This window comes from Hemiscyllium ocellatum, chromosome 20 (assembly GCF_020745735.1).
Source record: "Hemiscyllium ocellatum isolate sHemOce1 chromosome 20, sHemOce1.pat.X.cur, whole genome shotgun sequence".
NCBI classification, from domain to species: Eukaryota; Metazoa; Chordata; class Chondrichthyes; order Orectolobiformes; family Hemiscylliidae; genus Hemiscyllium; species Hemiscyllium ocellatum.
The window spans coordinates 11,205,262-11,225,250 of NC_083420.1; the positions used below are offsets into that span (position 1 = coordinate 11,205,262).

At 42.0% G+C, this 19,989-nt stretch overlaps 1 protein-coding gene across 1 annotated transcript in view; it reads left to right on the forward strand.

Annotated features, from left to right (window-relative positions):
• Positions 1 to 19,989, forward strand: part of grin2aa (glutamate receptor, ionotropic, N-methyl D-aspartate 2A, a) — a 284,779-nt gene that overhangs the window by 242,171 nt on the left and 22,619 nt on the right. Inside the window, exon 10 of the mRNA XM_060840947.1 lies at positions 3,744 to 3,931. Within this exon, the coding sequence (XP_060696930.1) occupies positions 3,744 to 3,931 (188 nt within the window). The remainder of the gene's footprint in view (positions 1 to 3,743; positions 3,932 to 19,989) is intronic.

Consider the following 19,989-nt stretch of genomic DNA (forward strand, 5'->3'; position numbering starts at 1 on the left):
AGGTTTAATAGGTGGGTGTGACAGCGCAAAAGGAGAAGGGCACAGCAATAAGAAGAGCAAATCAGGCAATGCTGCAAAATGAAATTGACTGAGTCAGAAAGGGGATGATTTTAAGGCCCCAGCAAGCCCTGATTTCTTACAGAGAATGCTTGTTTATCTCTGAAATTAATGATCCACTAAATTAACAGCCCACGAATGAAATCAAGAGGAATGCCTGGATGAAAACATGCAATTTCCGAGTTCATTTGTTGGTGAGCCATTAATTACCAAGAGAAACAGTCATTCTCCCAATTTTCACTGGAAGGAATATTGCCTCTACCGTACCACATAGGGAAAAAAACACATCAGTGACTACATATCAATAATTTCTCTAATGAGGTTTGTTCAACAAATTGCCTGACATTAGTACAATCAGTAAGGAATGTATTTTCATTTGTTTTGGCTTCACATACCTAATTACAGATTTCAGTATTCATATAACATATGATGCTTAATATTTTCCCCTGAAGACCAAAATATAATCAGTTTGTTTTATATTCTAGAACTCATTTTAATTTTTATCTATCAGGGAAGTAGTCATATTTTTGTTTTATTTCCACAAATTATAGAATAACAGTACATAAACTTGACATAAACATATTACTTTATCCTGACCACAATACGCAGCGGCTTTCAACCGAAGGCTACCTGATAAACAAGAACAATTGCCAATAATTACACTCAGTTCAGTTCTTGTTGAGTCCTTGGGATTTTCTTTCAAACAAATCAACAATTAGCTCAACCATTCCTTGTTAACTCCTCAGGATTTTGATGTAAGATTTGTCAGACCAAAGTCTATGGCTTGACCAATACCTTCCCATCCTATTGTCATAGCTATAATGTAGTTCCTTGGTCCAGCTACCAATTACTCTTTAATGCCCATTCCACCAGTATGAGATAAACTGAATACACAACACAACCAGGCTTACATTCATTAATAGAGAAGAGATAAAGATTTGGTGACATAATTCAAAATGATTAATACAATGAAAGCGTAAATAACTTGTTGGCTTAGAGTGTGAGAGAGAGAGTGTGTATGTATGTGTGTGTGTGTGTGTATGTGAGTGGGAGTGTGTATGTGTGAGTGTGCATATGTGTGTGTCTGTGTGGGAGTGGGAGTGTGCATGTGTCTGTGTCTGTGTGGGAGTGTGTGAGTGTGCATGTGTGTGCATGTATGTGTGTGTGTGGGGTTGTGAGTGTACGCATGTGTGTGTGAGTATGTGTGTGAGTGGGAATGAGAGTGTGTATGTGAGAGTGTGCATGTGTAGGAGTGGGAGTGTGTATGTGTGAGTGTGCATATATGAGTGTGCATGTGTGCGTGTATGTGTGTGTGGAAGGGACTGTGTGTGTGGGGGAGTGTGTGTCTGCATGTGCATGCACGCATGTGTGTGTGGGAGTGTGTGAGTGTACGTATGTGTGTGAGAGTGGAGTATGCGTGTGTGAGTGTGCATGTGTGTGCGTGTATGTGTTTGGGTGTGGGAGTGTGTGTGGGAGTGTGTGTGTGTGTCTGTGTGAATGTATGTGTGTGTGAGTGTATGTGTAATGGGCAGTACATAGAAGGTATCCATGTCAGTATTTAAGAAACAAATGGGAAATAAAACTACCTTTGTAGGAAACAATCTTTCAACATTAGATAGATTGGCATACAGTAACACGGCTGAGTACAACAAAGCTGCTGGCTTCTTTATACTGGCAGCTCTGAATGGATGGGATTTTCACCCCTGGGTTTTTGATTGCCACAAAATATGGTAAGCCTTTTTGAATAAAGATGATGCAGTGCTCCTACTGATGTCCAACTGAAGGCAGAAACTGCTATTGTCTCCACAGGATTCTACCCCTAGCTATGGTAGAAATTCAGAGCTAAGGCTGCATTTGAAACCTCTTGAAGCACTTTAAATCTTTTCATTTCCCCATTAGTCCCCTGTGCATGAGAAGTCAGAGCAAGTGTAGTTTTCAGGTGCAGTGGTTTTAGAGAACACTGGAGAATTCAACCAAAGTACACTGATCCATTCCTGATGAAGGGCTTATGCTCGAAACGTCGAATTCTCTATTCCTGAGATGCTGCCTGGCCTGCTGTGCTTTGACCAGCAACACATTTGCAGCTGTGATCTCCAGCATCTGCAGACCTCATTTTTTACTACCTGATGCAAACCAGTCTCCAGTTCAAAATGGTATTAACAATATTTATTTTTATACATTACTTTAATATTACATAATACACTTCTTTAATATAACATATCATTCCAATCTTATGTTGTTATTTGTTAAGTAGCAAAGCTAATTACTATTACAACAACCCTATCGCAATTGACATTGGTGCATCACTTTCAACATTTCAACAGAGAAATCGAGTTGATTGAAAGAGCTTCTCTGAAGCAAAGGCTGAGGGGATGGCAGATACAAAAGTGTTTTTATAAAGATAAGAAACCATGAGGAGATAAATTGAGACAAAGTTGAAGTTCCTACAGCAGTGCAGATTTAAATTAGCGTTGGTAAGATGGATATAATATTTTGCGTTTAGAAAAATTGGCACAAAAAAATGTGACACTAGTCAGGAGGTTCCAAAGGCTGAAAGATTGAAACAGTGAATCAGATTTTTCTGTGGATGGTTTTCCTGACCTGCTGTTACAACATGGGATGAAGGTTGGTGGAATCTGCTGTGAAAGAATGTGAGACAGAGAAGGTGTTTTCATTCGTGGACAAAACCAGACCCAGGGCAGACATAAGGTATTCATTAATAAATCCAATGTAGAATTAAGAAAAGAAAAGCTTCTTTACGTGGAAAATGTTTTGAACATGGAAACTTCTACCACAAGAAGAGTTAAGACAATTAACATAGGTGCATTCAAAGAGAATCTGGAGAAGCACAGAAGGAAGTAAATTATGGAGGAATATGTTGAGGAATTAGGCGAAGAGGGTTAAGAGGAGAATCATTTGGAGCATAAATGCAGAAATGAACCTGTGGACCAAATTGGTTGTTTCCATGCTGTGGCTGCTGTGCCATCCGAGTCATTATTTGACAGGTACAAGAACAGGCCACAGTGAGTCATTCTTATGAAGTTACCAGTGACTGATTAGAATACCTCAGAATAATGACAATTAATATTAAATTTGGATATCACCATGTGGCGAATCACAACAATTTCACAGCATAGTCCTGATAAGTCATTAATCATCACTTTGTTTATTTTGGTTACTTAGTGTCTGAAACTGATTTAAAATGACCATAATGCCAGTATTGGATGCCCTCAAATCTCCACTGTGTAATGGGATTTTCAAAGCAATGTGAATGCTACGCAAATGCTTCCAAGGATAAACTTTATAAAAAGGTATCTGACTGAAACATGCTGTCCTTTGTGTGAAGTTCCACAGTGTATGGTTAAACAAAGAACATCACTCCATCAACATAATCCAGCATAATGAAGAAACTACTGCAATAATGTTATAGGCACTTTGATAATTTTGCAAACACAAGTAGAACGGGGAGAAGGCAGTAGATGGGCACCTGACAAAAGATGGGCTGAATGGCTGTATTGGTTCTGTGACTCTGAGAATATGACCCACCAGAGCTTAATAATGCCTCATTTGCTAGTTCAGCTGTTTTTGTTTCTGAAATGCGCAGTGTTTACTTGCCGCGGGAAACCTGTGACAAATCCTGTAAATCTGGCAGTGCTGTTTCAGTAATGTTATTTGTTTTATTTTAGAAAGTTGGATGCATTCATTTATGACGCGGCGGTGCTCAATTACATGGCAGGACGGGATGAAGGCTGCAAACTCGTAACAATCGGCAGTGGATATGTCTTTTCGACCACTGGTTACGGAATAGCTTTGCAGAAAAGTTCACCTTGGAAACGTCAGATTGACCTGGCTCTCCTACAGTTTGTTGGTGATGGTATGGATACCTTACCTTATTCATGAGCTCACAAGTTCTTGTTGGATATTCACACTTACCTTCTTGTTAAATTCACACTCCCTCCCAGCATGCAGCTCCTGTTGCTTAAATAAGAAGATTCTTTACAGCGCAAGTTGTGAGATTCAAAACCAAGAGTGCAATGCCATTCCTGTCGTAAACCAAACTAAGAATTTCTGGTGAAAACATTTAGTGCAGAGGTATGTCGAAGCGACAGGAAAATGGGTGGCACGGTGGCTCAGTGGTTAGCACCAGGGACCTACGTTTCATTCCACCCTCAGGCGTCTGTCTGTGTGGAGTTTGCACACCCTCCTTATGTCTATGTGGGTTTGCTCCCACAATCCAAAGAAACAGATGGTGGTGGTGGAGGGTTGTTTTTCAGACTGGAGGCCTGTGACCAGTGGAGTGCCACAAGGATTGGTGTTGGGTCCTCTACTTTTTGTCATTTATGTAAATGATTTGGATGCAAGCATAAGAGGTACAGTTAGTAAGTTTGCAGATGACACCAAAATTGGAGGTGTAATGGACAGCGAAGAGGGTTACCTCAGATTACAACAGGATCTTGACCAGATGGGCCAATGGGCTGAGAAATGGCAGATGGAGTTTAATTCAGATAAATGTGAGGTGCTGCACTTTGGGAAAGCAAATCTTAGCAGGACTTATACACTTAACGGTAAGGTCCTAGGGAGTGTTGCTGAACAAAGAGACCTTGGAGTGCAGGTTCATAGCTCCTTGAAAGTGGAGTCGCAGGTAGACAGGATAGTGAAGAAGGTTTTTGGCATGCTTTCCTTTATTGGTCAGAGTATTGAGTACAGGACATTAGTTAGTTCACTGTTGGAATATTGTGTGCAATTCTGGTCTCCTTCCTATTGGAAAGATGTTGTGAAACTTGAAAGGGTTCAGAAAAGATTTACAAGGATGTTGCCAGGGTTGGTGGATTTGAGCTCTCGGGAGAGGCTGAACAGGCTGGGGCTGTTTTCCCTGGAGCTTCAGAAGCTGAGGGGTGACCTTATAGAGGTTTACAAAATTATGAAGGGCATGGATAGGATAAATAGGCAAAGCCTTTTCCTTGGGGTCGGGGAGTCCAGAACTAGAGAGCATAGGTTTAGGGTGAGAAGGGAAAGATATAAAAGAGACCTACAAGGCAACTTTTTAACACAGAGAGTGGTACGTGTATGGAATGAGCTGCCAGAGGAAGTGGTGGAGGCTGATACAATTGCAACATTTAAGAGGCATTTGGATGGGTATATGAATAGGAAGGGTTTGGAGGGATATGGGCCAGGTGCTGGCAGGTGGGACTAGATTGGGTTGGGATAACTGGTCGGCATGGACGGGTTGGACTGAAAGGTCTGTTTCCAAGCTGTACATCTCTCTGGCTCTATGTGGAGATTAAATGGATTGGCCATGAGAAATGCAGGGTTACAGGAATTGGGTTGGATGCTCTTAGGAGGGTTGGTGTGGACTTGATGGGCCAAATGGCCGGATTCCACACTGTATAGGGATTCTGTGATTCAGATATGAAGATATTTGATAGATTAGTAAAATGGTGCACAGTTGTGGCAGTTTGAATCTCTTTCCATTTTATATCCTGTCTTTTAAATGGGGTTGTGTTTCCTCATTTTCTGTGTTTCACTATCCCCTCTCTTTGACTTACTCTGACAGTTGCGAGTTTGCATCTAGATTGAGGGTTTTAAGGCCTGAAATGTAAACCCTCCCGAATTCCCCTCTGTGTGCGTGCTTCCTCACTGGCTGAATGTTTTCAGCTTTTTCTAGTTCATTTTTTTAAGTAGATTTCTAGTATTCTCAGGAACATAGCCTGCCACCAAAATATACCAATTCCTCCAACTCTAATACATATCATCTCCACATTGTGGTACTGTACAGCTGTGTCACAATTAAGATCTGAGCTGTTTTCAAGATTAAATAAATAAAGTGTGAAATATTTTGGAGGATAAATTGATTCTTCTCTACTTACTGTTTATGCCATATTGACTTTTTTTTTTATAGGCATTGATTTATGGGCTGAAGGGACCAGGAGCTGAATTTTAATCAGACACATGATCATTTGAGTTGATTTAGATTAGACTGGCAAATTCTTTCAGGATAGTGGTGCTGTTGGGAGAATATTTTCACTGGGCTGACATGATAGAGGTTTATATGTCTCAGTGTAGCATGAAATTCTGATGGAAGAAATTGTAAGAAAATAGGTGCCTGATGGTTTTTTTTTTAAAAAATCAAAATGTAACCATCTCTTAGTTCAACATTTTTTTGCAGCCAATTCCATGCGAGTAATGCTTTGCAAATAGGGGCTGGATTACAGGGAGGTGGTGACACAGTGGCGAGCCACACTGGACTGATAATTCATGAACCAGAGGCTAATCTGCTGGAGGTATGGTCTCAAAATCCATCATGGCAGATGGTAAAATTTAAATTCAATAGAAATCTGGAATTAAAAAGTTAAAAATCACAACAACAAGTCATAGACCAACAGGTTAATTGGAAGCATACTAGCTTTCGGAGCCTGGTGTTGTGTGATTTTTAACTTTGTACACCCCAGTCTAATACCGGCATCTCTAAATCATGGAATTAAAAAGATAGTCTCATGGTGAGCATGTAATCATTGTTTACAAAAACACATCTAGCTCACTCGTGTCCTTTAGGGATCAAGATCTGCCATCCTTACCTGGTCTGGTCAACACGTGACTCCAGACCCACAGCAAAGGGTAACAAATATGGGTCCAGCCAGCAATACCCACATCCCATGAATGAATAAAAACAAAGATTGAATTTTTTTCTCAAAGAAGTGGCTCTTTCTAAAATGGGTGGGGGCGTTAATAAATGAGTGTGTATAATTGACAAGAAGCATTTCTCTGAGGTTTCCTACCAAGCCTTGCTGAATGTGCAGAGACACTCTTTTCCAAGAACGTGACAATGCAGAACAGCACAGTTCAGGAACAGACCCTTCAGCACGTTGTGTTTGTCCCAACCATGATGCTGTTCAAAATTAATGCCACCGACCCGCACATAGTCCTCATACTTCTCCTCCTTGCCTTTTCATGTTTCTGAACTCTTGCCATCATATTTGTTTCTACTACCTTCCCTGGAAATACATTCCAGACACCTACTACCCTCTGCATAACAAAAACTTGCCTCACATATCTCACTTTAAACTGATGAACCCTACTATTTGACATTTCCTCATGGTAGACTGGTTAGCAAGGTTAGATCACAGGGAGAACTAGCCATTTAGACACAGAACTAGCTCAAAGGTAGTAGACAGAGGGTGATGGCGGAGGGTTGCTTTTCAGACTGGAGGTCTGTGACCAGTGGAGTGCCGCAAGGATCAGTGCTGGGTCCACTGCTTTTCGTCATTTATGTAAATGATGTGGATGTGAGCATAGGAGGTATATTTAGTAGGTTTGCAGATGACACCAAAGTTGGAGGCATAGTGGACAGCGAAGAAGGTTGCCCCAGAGGACAGTGAGATCTTGATCAGATGGGCCAATGGGCTGAGGAGTGGCAGATGGAGTTTCGTTTAAATACATGAGAGGTGCTGCATTTTGGAAAAGCAAGTCTTAGCAATACTTAAACACTTAACAGAAATGTCATAGGGAGTATTGCAGAACAAAGAGACTTTGCTGTGCAAATTCATAGTCCTTTGAAAGTGGAGTCACAGGTAGATTGGATTGTGAAGAAGGCATTTGGTATGCTTTCTTTTATTGGTGAGTGAATTGAGTACAGGAGTTCGGAGGTCATGTGGCTGTACAAATAATTGGTCAGGACACCTTTGGAATACTATGTTCATTTCTGCTGTCCCTGCTATGGGAAGGATGTTGTGAAACTTGAAATGATTTAGAAAAGATTTACAAGGATGTTGCCAGGATTGGAGGGTTTGATCTATAGGGACAGGCTGAACAGGCGAAAGCTATTTACCCTGAAATGTCGGAGGCTGAGGAGTGACTTTACAGAGGTTTATAAAATCATGAGGGTCATGCATAAGGTAAACAGACAAGATCTTTTCCCTGGGGTAAGGGAATCCAAAACTAGAGGGCATAGGTTTAGGGTCAGAGGGGAAGATATAAAAAGGACCTAAGGAGTAATGTTTTCATGCAGCGGATGGTGTGAGTATACAATGAGCTACCAAGGGAAGTGGTGGAGGCTGGTACAAGTACAGCATTTAAAAGGCATCTGGATGGGCATATGAATAGGAAGGGTTTAGAGGGAAATGGGACTAGATTAATTTAGGATATCTGGTCAGCATGGGTGAGTTGGACCGAAGGGTCTGTTTCTATGCTGTACATCTCTATGACTCTGTCCCCATTCTTGGAAAAGGAATCTGACTATCCACCCTATCCATGCTTCTCATAATTGTAAATACTTCTATCAGGTCACCCTTCAGCCTTTAATGCTGTAGAGAAAATAATCCAAGTTTATCTAACTTCTTCTTATAGCTAATGCACTCCAATCCAGGCAACATCCTGGTAAACCTTTACTGCACCCTCTCCAAAACCTCCACATCCTTCCTATAGTGTGGTTACTACACAATATTCCAGACATATTCGGATGCTGCCTGATCTGCTGTGCTTTTCCAGAACCACTCTAATCCTAACTAAAGTTTTATACAGGTGCAACATAACTTGCCACTCCAAAACCTTGAACACATGCACCAGCAAGTTCAGGAACAGCTTTTTTCTGGCTGTTATTAGATTGATGAATGGACTCTCTAACTTTGAATAATACTGGTTTTGCAAATATTGATCTTGCCTCATGCTCACCTTAAACAACGTAATCTGTATGCCTCTGTCTAAACTTTTTATTCACCCTATCATCTGTATGTCCTTGCTTACTATGATCTGCGTGCACTGCTTGCAAACAAAGATTTTGACTGTACTTAGATACACATGACAATAAATAAATCAAAGCAAATCATCTCAGATCAAATTTTATATTCAATACCTTTACAAATGAAGGCAAGTATACTATATGCCTTCCTTACGACTTGCACCCCACGATCCCTCTGTATACCAATGTTCTTGCCACTTACTGTGTACTTTCCTCTTGCACTGAACCTTCCAAAATGCATCACCTCACTAGTATTCATTAAACTCTACCTGCCATTTTTCCACGCAACTTTCCAACTTTGACAATCTTCCTCATTATACACAAATCCATAATATTTCCTCTCATCAACAAACTTACTATTCAGACTACCTACATTTTCATCTCAATCATTTATATATAGAACATAGAACAGTACAGCACAGAACAGGCCCTTCAGCCCACGATGTTGTGCCGACCATTGATCCTCATGTAAGGTAAACCTAATGTACGAACCTTCAAATTTCTGTGACCATGTGCATGTCCAGCAGTCTCTTAAATATCCCCAATGACCTCGCTTCCACAACTGCTGCTGGCAACGCATTCCAAGCTCTCACAACTCTCTGCGTAAAGAACCCGCCTCTGACATCTCCTTTATACTTTCCGCCAAACAGCTTAAAACTATGACCCCTCGTGTTAACAATTTCTGCCCTGGGAAAAAGTCTCTGGCTATCAACTCTATCTATGCCTCTCATTATCTTGTACACCTCAATTAGGTCCCCTCTCTTCCAATGAAAAAAGTCCGAGCTCAAAATATATATTACAAACACTGATCCTTGTGAAACTCCACTGGTCATAGGCTTCCAGTTAGAAAAATACCCTTCCACAACCACCATATGTCTTCTATGACCAAGCCAATTTTATATCCAAATTACCAACTCACCTGGAGCCCCATGTGTCCTAATCTTCTGACCCAGCCCACCATGAGGGACTTTGTCAAATGCTTTAGGAAAGTTCACGTGGATGATATCCGCTGCCCTACCCTCATCAACCACTTTCCTCACTTCTTCAAAACACTCAGTCAAATTATAAGACAAAGCCTCCCCTGCACAAAGCCATGCTGACTATCTATAATAAGTCCATTCTTTTCTAAATGTAGTTAAGACTTGTCTCCAATAATTTCCCTACCACTATGTAAGCTCACTGGCCTACAAATTCCTGGATTATCCCTGTTGGCCTTTTCAAACAAGTAAGCAACCTTGGCTATTCTGCCTGTGTCTAAAGAGGAGACAAATATTTCTGTCAAAGCCCCAGAAATCTCCTTCCTTGCCTTCCATATTATCCTGGGATAGATCCCGCCAGGCTTTGTTAACTTGTCTACATTAATGTTTGTTAAGACACACAACACCGCCACCTTCTTAACATTGACATGCCCTACAATACATACATATTCCTTCCCAATCTTATCATCCAGGCCTTTCTCCTTGGTGAATACCAATGCAAAGTACTCATTAAGGACCTCATCCATTTTCACTGGCTCCATGCGTAAATTCTCTCCTTTGTCCTTGAGTAGACTTACCCTTTCCCTAGTGACTCTCTTGCTCTTACTGTATGTATAAATGTCTTCAGATTCTTCTTAATCCTAACTGCCATTTCATTGCCCCTTCTAGTCTCCCCAGTTCCTAATTCCTTGTTTAAGTTCTAAGGGGGATATCCAAGCACCCAATTCATGGTCATGTCACAAAGACTGCTCCTTTTTAGAAAGAGTATGTGTGTGTAATCACCTGGTCTAATGGAGTCTAGTGGAACCAAACTGTGTAACTCTTGATATCAATGATTTTTTGGTTAGGACAAGGGTGGTGGGGGAGAGTTGGCAAAGCTTACACACACAATGTACATGCATCCCTCTTTAAATGTTGCTGACAATAATGTATTGTATTTATTTGTCTCCATATTGAACCCCAATCTATTACCATTTAAACCTTATCTTGAAGATTCATTGTTATTCAGTAAAGGTATTGAGGATTTGGATCAAAGGTGGGTCTATTGAGTTTGGGTATGGGTCAACAATAACTCAGTAAAATAGGTTGGTCAACTAAATGGCCAACCCTTGTTCCTTTGTCCAGGGTTTCATTTGCTCTCAGCAGGCGGTCTGGACAATAAAATCACAAAGAGTTGAGTCAGAGTGGCTCCGAAAAGTGGTCCTGCCATCCGTGTGTTTCCCAGGACCAGCACCAGATGAGTCAAGGCTGCCCACTTCAAGCTATACTTTAATAAGCTAAGGCTCAACTAGTTGCCATTTTATGCTGCTTCTAGCAAAACTGCAGTGGCGGGGTGAACGTCCACCCAGTGGGAGTTGTCAGCTAATTGGAAGCAATCGGCTTCCCTACAGCAACCCTGGAGGGATAGCAATTTGGGGGGAAGTGAAGGTGGGGTGGATTTGGGTAAAGTAAACAGACAACAATGGCACATTGACAGGTACATACATTGAAAGGCTGTCTCTGCACTATCAATGTTAGGTCAGCATAACAGGCAAGTACAGAGGTATATAAACTGGGATAGGGTAGCTTGAAGTAGCTTCATATGTTCAACAAAATAGAGTCATAGAGATGTACAGCACAGAAACAGACCCTTCGGTCCAACCCATCCATGCCGACCAGATATCCCAACCCAATCTAGTCCCACCTGCCAGCACCCGGCCCATATCCCTCCAAACCCTTCCTATTCATATACCCATCCAAATGCTTCTTAAATGTTGCAAATGTTGCCACTTCCTCTGGCAGCTCATTCCATACCTGTACAACCCTCTGTGTGAAAAGGTTGCCCCTTAGGTCTCTGTTATATCTTTCCCCTCTCACCCTAAACCTATGCCCTCTAGTTCTGGATACCCCAACCCCAGAGAAAAGACATTGCCTATTTACCTTGTCCATGCCCCTCATAATTTTGTAAACCTCTGTAAGGTCACCCCTCAGCCTCCGACGCTCCAGGGAAAACAGCCCCAGCCTGTTCAGCCTGTCTCGAGAGCTCAAATCCCCTGGCAACATCCTTGTAAATCTTTTCTGAACCCTTTCAAGTTTCACAACATCTTTCCAATAGGAAAGAGACCTGAATTGCATGCAATATCCCAACAGTGGCCTAACCAATGTCCTGTACAGCCACAACATGACCTCCCAACTCCTGTATTCAATACTCTGACCAATAAAGGAAAGCATACCAAACGCCTTCTTCACTATCCTATCTAAGCGCGACTCCACTTTCAAGGAGCTATGAACCTGCACACCAGGTTCAGCAACACTCCCTAGGACCTTACCATTAAGTGTATAAGTCCTGCTAAAATTTGCTTTCCCAAAATGCAGCACCTCACATTTATCTGAATTAAACTCCATTTGCCACTTCTCAGCCATTGGCCCATCTGGTCAAGATCCTGTTGTAATCTGAGGTAACCCTCTTCACTGTCCACCACACCTCCAAATTTGATGTCATCTGCAAACTTACTAACTGTACCTCTTATGCTCACATCCAAATCATTTATGTAAATGACGAAAAGTAGAGGACCCAGCTCTGAACCTTATGGCACTCCACTGGTCACAGGCCTCCAGTCTGAAAAACAACCCTCCACCACCACCCTCTGTCTTCTACCTTTGAGCCGGTTCTGTATCCAAATGGCTAGTTCTCCCTGTACTCCATGAGATCTAACCTTGCTAATCCCCTGTCTCCCATGAGGAACCTTGTCAAACGTCTTCTGAAATCCATATAGATCTCATCTACCACTCTGCCCTCATCAATCCTCTTTGTTACTTCTTCAAAAAACTCAATCAAGTTTGTGAGACATGATTTCCCACACACAAAGCCATGTTGACTATCCCTAATCAATCCTTGCCTTTCCAAATACATGTACATCCTGTCCCACAGGATTCCCTCCAACAACTTGTCCACCACCGAGGTCAGGCTCACTGGTCTATAGTTCCCTGACTTGTCCTCACCAACCTTCTTAAACAGTGTCTTAGTGTTTTATAAAGAATAATCTCTATTATTCAAATGGAAAGATTCTTGGTAGTGTATATATGCAGAGGGATCATGGTGTCCATGTACATAGACCCCTGAAAGTTGCCACCCAGCTTGATAGTGCTGTTAAGAATGCATATGGTGTGTTCAGTTTTATTGGTAGAGGGATTGAGTTCTAGGGCCGTGATGCTGCAACTTTACAAAATGCTAGTGCTACCTCACTTAGAATATTGTGTACAGTTCACCCCATTACAGGAAGGATGTGGAAACATTGGAAAAGGTACGGAGGAGATTTATCAGAATGTTCCTGGTCTGGAGGGAAGGTCTTATGAGGAAAGGCTGAGGGACTTGCGTCTGTTCTCAGTGGAGAGAAAAAAAGGCAAAGAGGGGATTTAATAGAGACATGCAAGTTGATCACAGGATTAGATAGGGTGGACGGTGAGAGTCTTTTTCCTAGGATGATGACATCAGCTTGTACGAGGGGACATAGCTGTAAATTAAGGGGTGATAGATTTAAGACAGATGTCAGAGGCAGGTTCTTTACTCTTAGACTGGTAAGGGTGTGGAATGCCCTTCTTGCCAATGTAGTTAACCCAGCCACACTGGGGCATTTAAACAGTCCTTGGAAAATCTTAGGGATGATGATGGAATAGTGTAGGGGGATGGGCATAGATTAGTTCACAGTTCGGCGCAACATCAAGGGCTGAAGGGCCTGTTCTGTGCAGGATTGTTCTATGTTTAATGTAAATCTCAAAAGCTCAGTGGGATAAGTAGAAAGGGAACCAACGTGAACATTTCAGGTCAACAACCTTTCATCAGAACCATACAATAATTAGAGGCCCAACACATTTGAAACAGAGCCAAAGGTGGTGAAAGTAGAAGGCAAATCATAGGAGAATGTCTTTGATAGAGTGGAAATCAGGAGAGATTAAAGGAGAAAAAGAACAATAGCAGCATTCAGAAGAAACGAGGGCGAGGGGAAATTTGTCATCACAATCTCCAAAACACTCAGGAAAATTTACAGGGTGACCAATCAGAGAAGAGTTGCCCGCATAAGGAGATTGGACAGGATCTCTGTGGAGCTATTCCTCCAGTCACAGGCTGGCTCTTATCCACATTGACTGCTGATAGCTCAATATGTATCTGCCAATAGCAAACCTAAGAGAGAAATAAGCTGTGATTGGAGGAACACTGAACAATAAGTAAAAAAAGGAAAGGAAACTGAGTGAGCCTTTGGGATATGTTTTGCTGATGGTTCCAAAGTCAGGTTATGGGGGCATGGGCCAGGATGCCAAGCCTGGGAGCTGTCTGATGGCATTCCACCTACTGTGTCCTGTGGGATGATGGGAAAAGATGTTCACAAAGGTTTGGAGAAGAATGGGTCTACAAGGGGGTGAGCAGTAGTTAAAGATGGTGGCTGAAAGAGAGCTGGGGGAATATGAGAGGCTGCTAAGACTTGGAGGAGAAGGGAAAGCAGCAAGGAGGATATATGGAAGGATGGCAAGGGGAATAGGGGAGGCTGTAATAGAGGAGAGAGAGGCTGCTGGGGGAGAGGGAGGCCACAAGGAGGGAGAGAGGGGCATCACAAAGGGCATGGAAAGAAGCAGGCTGCAGGGGGAAAAGAAAGCTGGGAGTGGGCAGACAAAGGAGAAAGTGAGGACTGCAGGGCAGACAGAGGCTACAAAGGAGAGAGAACAATTTTAAAAGCACCTGCGTAGGAAAGCCCAGCCAACTAGGAGCCAGGAAAACTTAACATTGCTGAGATAATGAACGCCTTGCAATTGATTGTAAACTCTAGCTGAAGACTGCACATGTTCACATGTTCAGGAGCTACTATGTGGAGGCAATTAAGTAGATGCTATTGTAATGAACACTGCAAATTTGAATCTAAGTTTGAAATCTGAGGTGCAGTAAAAAGTTTTGTGATTTCCTCATCAGAAATCCTCCCTCTTTGTGCAGATGGAATAGAAATGCAATGGCTGTTACTTCATGAGAATGTAGAAGATGCAGTGATGGTATTTTTATGTGTAGAAATGTGTGTGAGTTATTTTTGGAAAAAAAACTTTTGTTGCTAACCTATGCCTGTTGTGTTGTGCCAGTTTAAATGCTGTGGTGTGTAGGAACTTAATACATTCCTGATGTCTGGTGGTTTTAAGGTTATTGTTGGTTTGGTAATTACAGAGGACATTGATGAATTGTTCTGATTGTGATTCTGTATGAGTTCAAAAACCTCATGCATCTACACATATATAATGCAATACAGGTATACAATCCTTTATCCAAAATTCCAAAATCCGAAAAGCTCTGAAATCCAAAAAGCTCCGAAATCCGAAGTTTTTCCCGTGAAGTTTTTTTCTCCATAACAAGGTTGTTTGTCGTGCAAACAGTTAACCCAACTCCACACCCACTCGACCTGTGTCACTCAGATGTGACGTGGTGGCGTGGCCCAGCACTGGCAGGTGCCAATTCTGTCTCAAGCCCTTGTGGTATTCACATGTGCGTCTGCTGCTCGGTAAGATTTTTTTTATTTCACCGTGAAAATGTCATTTGTTCCGAATTCTGAAAACTAGCTGGCCCCGAGGGTTTCTGATAAAGAATTGTGTACTTGTGTTATGTGATTGAAACACTTAATACAGGAGTTAGTGAGAATGAAAAAAAACAATTTCCTGAAACCAAAAAACCCTGAAATAGATCTTTAGAAGAGCCCTTGAGGTAAAAAAAAGTACCCTAAATGATGGTGCAAGGTAAAATGAGGTGGCAAGTGGACAAGTAAAGCAAAAGATAGATCTACAAGAGGTGTAAATGCTTATTGCAGAGTCATTGCTGACTACTGATGCCTGAAATGACGGGAATAATTGCTATAGTTGTGTAACTGTTAAAGTCAGTGAATTCAGAAAGCTATAATGATCCCAAATCAAAACGTGAGGTGCTGTTTGACATGTTGATTGAGTGGGCAAACATATAGCTGAAGAACTAGAATGTGGATGAATGTGAAGTTATCCATTTTCATAGTAAAAACAGGAAGACAGATTATTATCTGAATATAAGTAGATTGGGGAAGGAGTAGGTGCAATGAGACTTGGGCATCCTAGTACACCAGTCGATGAAATTAAGCATGCAGTTGCAGCAAATAGAGAAGGGGGGGTGGCACAGTGGCTCAATGGTTAGCACTGCTGCCTCACAGCACCAACGATCCGGGTTTGATTCCACCCTAGAGCGACTGTCTGTGTGGCGTTTACACATTCTCCCTGTGTCTGTGTGGGTTTCCTCTGAGTGCTCTGGTTTCCTCCTACAATCCAAAGATGTAGAGGTTAGGGTGGATTGGCCATGCTAAAATGCCAGGGGTGTTCAGGCTCAGTGGAAAATATGGTTTGCAGGATAGGATGTGGGTAGGTCTGGGTGGGATGCTCTTCTGAGGATTGGTGTGGACTTGATGAACCCAATGGCCTGCTTCCACACTATGGGGATTCTATGATTCAGAAGGCAACTGATACAATGGCCTTGATAGTGAGAGGATTGCAGGTCAGGAGTTGGGATGTCTTGCTGCAATTGTGCAAGGCCTGGTGAGACCACACCAGGAGCGCTGTGTGCAGTTTTTGACTTCCTACCTGAGGAAGAATGTTCTGGCAATATCTGGGGAGAAACAAAGGTTTAACAGACAGATTCCTGGGGAGGCAGAACTGGTGTATGAAGAGAGACTCGATTGATTAGGACTACTGTGTATTGACTGAAATTTGATGAGTGAGGCAGGAGCTCAGAGAAACCTCAAACTTCTAAGAGAACAGGGTGCCCAGGGCCAGAGGTCACATTTAAAAATACAGGATAGGCCATTTGAGACTGAGATGAGAAATTTCTTCGCCCAGAGGGTGGTGACCCTGTGGAATTATTTACCACAGAAAATATTTGAGGCCAAAACATTGAAAGTTTTCAAGAAGGAGTTAGATTTAGACATTAGGGCTATAGGGATCAAAGGGTAGAGGAACAAATGGGAACCGAATACTGCATTGGATGTTCATCCATGATCATATTGAATGGCAAAGCAGACTTGAAGGGCTGAATGGCCTACTCCTGATTTTATTTTCTATGTTTCTATGTTCCCCAAGTTTATATTGAGCTTCCTTGGTAGGAGACCAAGGACAGTGAGGTTAGGGTGGGATCAGACTCGAGAATTAAAGGACCATGTGGTTGGATGTATGGAGGTTACTCTCCAAGCTGCCTGGAAATGTTTCAAGAAACTTAAGTTTCATCTCTTCCTTGTGGAAAGGGAGAGGTTAAAGGGATAAAGTATTGCACCCTGTGTTTTTACATTTGATGTATTAAATGCAGAGCCTGGTGGGCCAGAAGATGAGGACAAGGAGAATCCCTTGTGGGATTCATGATTCTGAGGGGGTGAGGACAGGATGGGAGCAGAAATGCAGGAAATGGGACAAACACGAAAAGCCACAATTGAAGAGGAGCCATGATCGAGACAAAAGGAAGACCTATCCAAAGGAATAGTATGGAAGGTAGCATCATCAGAACAGACAAAATGAGATGGAGAAATAGGGAGAATGAAATAGAATCCGAACAAGAAAGAGTGATTAACGGAATTGTGGTCAAGGTAGATGTGGGAATCAGTGAGTTTATTGTAGATATTGGTCAACAATTTGTCCTCAGAAATGGAGATAGAGAATTTGAGGAAAGGGAGGGAAAATCAGAGATGAACCAGCAAAATCTGGTCATACTAAGACCATTAAATAATTCAGGTTCCTCAGTGTTCATTGTTAGCATTGTCCATTTCAACTATTCCTCTGGAATGCCAGAGTTCTTTGCATCCATGCATACTGAAATTTCTACTGTTTTTGAAGCAAGTCTTGGTTTATCCTCAATATAGATTTTTTTTTTGTTATTGTTACTTTTTTTTTCCCTTCTGAGGAGTGAATATCAGCAGAGCTGTGATTGATGATTAAGAGGGTGAGAAAAGAACTGACCACAAGGTTACACTAAACAAGTGATTTGGAGTTGTAAGAGCAAACTGGAGAATAATAATAAAGAATGCAAAATATCACTCCAATTGGTTATTTTTGCTGCCAGGACAGAGTGAAACAAAGAGAGTAACAGGTTGGATCCTTGAGTGAATTGAATATAGAATCGCAGAATCAACGTGGAAGAAAACTATTCACTCTATCATATTTATTCCGGATCTGTATAACAATCCAGTCAATCCTATTCCCTCAGGCCAGATGGATAAAGAAAAACTACTAAATGGAATGATTTTAGAGCATTTTTATGTGGCATGGGTGGGTATTCAAACTGTTGAACCTTTCAACCCACCAGACTGGCTTCCATTTCACCTCTGTGCCAAAATTTGCAAATTGTCTAATTTGATTTGGGATCAAAGTTTGTGAGAAGATTTGTAGCTCAGGTGCTCGTTGTTGTGGTTCTGTTCGCCGAGCTGGGAGTTTTTGTTGCAAACGTTTCGTCCCCTGTCTAAGTGACATCCTCAGTGCTTGGGATCGTGGCATTTGTGAAACAAAGCCGGAGACTTTCTACTGTGGCTCATCATTTGTCCATGGGAACCCGGTGAGGTTGGGGAGATGGGACTTTAGGAAATACTCTGTTTTATGATGGTTTCTGAGCCTGGGCAAGCAACTGCAGTAAATCACTCCCACCATCACAGTGCTCCCCCTGCCCTGACCACCACTGAGATCATTAATATGTGATGGCATCAAAAACCAATCAACTTCCAGGTTGGATAAAAGTGAAGAGTACTCAGGAGCAGGAAGATTTATGAGATGATGACATATGTTTTGAAAGAGGTAATAAAGACTCAAAAAGGAATGGAAATGGGAAAATATTGCTGCTTTTGGAAAGGCATGTTGCTGGCTCAGCCAGCATTTATTACTAACCAGAAGAGAAAATGCTGGAAAATCTCAGCAGGTCTGGCAGCATCTGTAAGGAGAGAAAAGAGCTGACGTTTCGAGTCTAACTGACCCTTTGTCAGTTTATTACTATCTCAATTTGCCCAGAGGGCCATTATGAGTCACCCACATTGCTGTGTTGCTGAAGTCATATGCAGGCCAGACCAGGTAATGGTGGCAGATTTCCTTCTTTGAAGGGCATTTGTGAAGCAGCTGGATTTTTATGACAATTGATAATTGTTCCATAGTTGTTACTAAGATCGTAAGACATAGGACAAATACTTAGCCATTTGACCCATTGAGTTTGCTCCATCATTTAATGAGATCATGGCTGATCTGAAAATCATCTGCTTCACTTTTCTGCCTTTTCTCCATAACTTTTGATTTTATTACAGATTAAAGATTTTTCTGTGTCAGCCTGAATATATTTAATAACCCAGCCTAGATAGCCTTCTGTGGTAAAAATATTCACTACCCCCTGAGAGAAAAAAAATTCCTCCTCATCTCTGTCTTACCTGGGGACCTCTTCCCCCAAGATTATATCCTATGGTCCTTGACTCTAACAAAAAGGGAAACACCCTCTATATAAATTCCTCTAAGAATCTTAAATCTTTCAATAATGTCACTTCTCATCCTTCTAAACTCCAATAAGTATCTGCACGAGCTCTCCTCTACAAAGTTCCTCCATACCAAGGATCAACTTAGTGAACCTTCTCTGGATTGTCTCCAACGTCACTGGGGGTGGCATGGTGGCTCAGTGGTTAGCACCAGGAACCCAGGTTCGATTCTGGCCTTGGGCAACTGTTTGTGTGGAGTTTGCGCATTCTCCCCGTGTCTGCGTGGGTTTCCTCTGGGTGCTCTGGTTTCCTCCCACAGTCCAAATATGTGCAGGCCAGGTGAATTGGCCATTCTAAATTGCCCATAATGTTTGGTGCATTAGTCAGAGGGGAGTGAGTTACTCTTCAGAGGGTCAGGGTGAACTTGATAGGCTGAAGAGCCTGTTTCCACACTGTAGGGAATCTAATCTAATCATATCTTTCCTTAGATAAAAGGGCTAAAACAGATGCACAATCCTTTATCCGAAATGCTCAGGACTAAATGGTTTTCGGAATTCAGAATAAGTGGCGGTCTGATGGTGAAATTTTAAAAGATCTTACTGAAGGAGCATGAGTCACTAAGTAAAACAGGCCTTATAACAGAATTGAGGCCTGCTGGTGCTGGGCCACGTCCCCACACGTCGCATCTGAGTGACACGCATCGAGTGGGTGTCAACTTGAGTTAACTGTTGCACGCCAAACAACCTTGTTAACTAGAAAA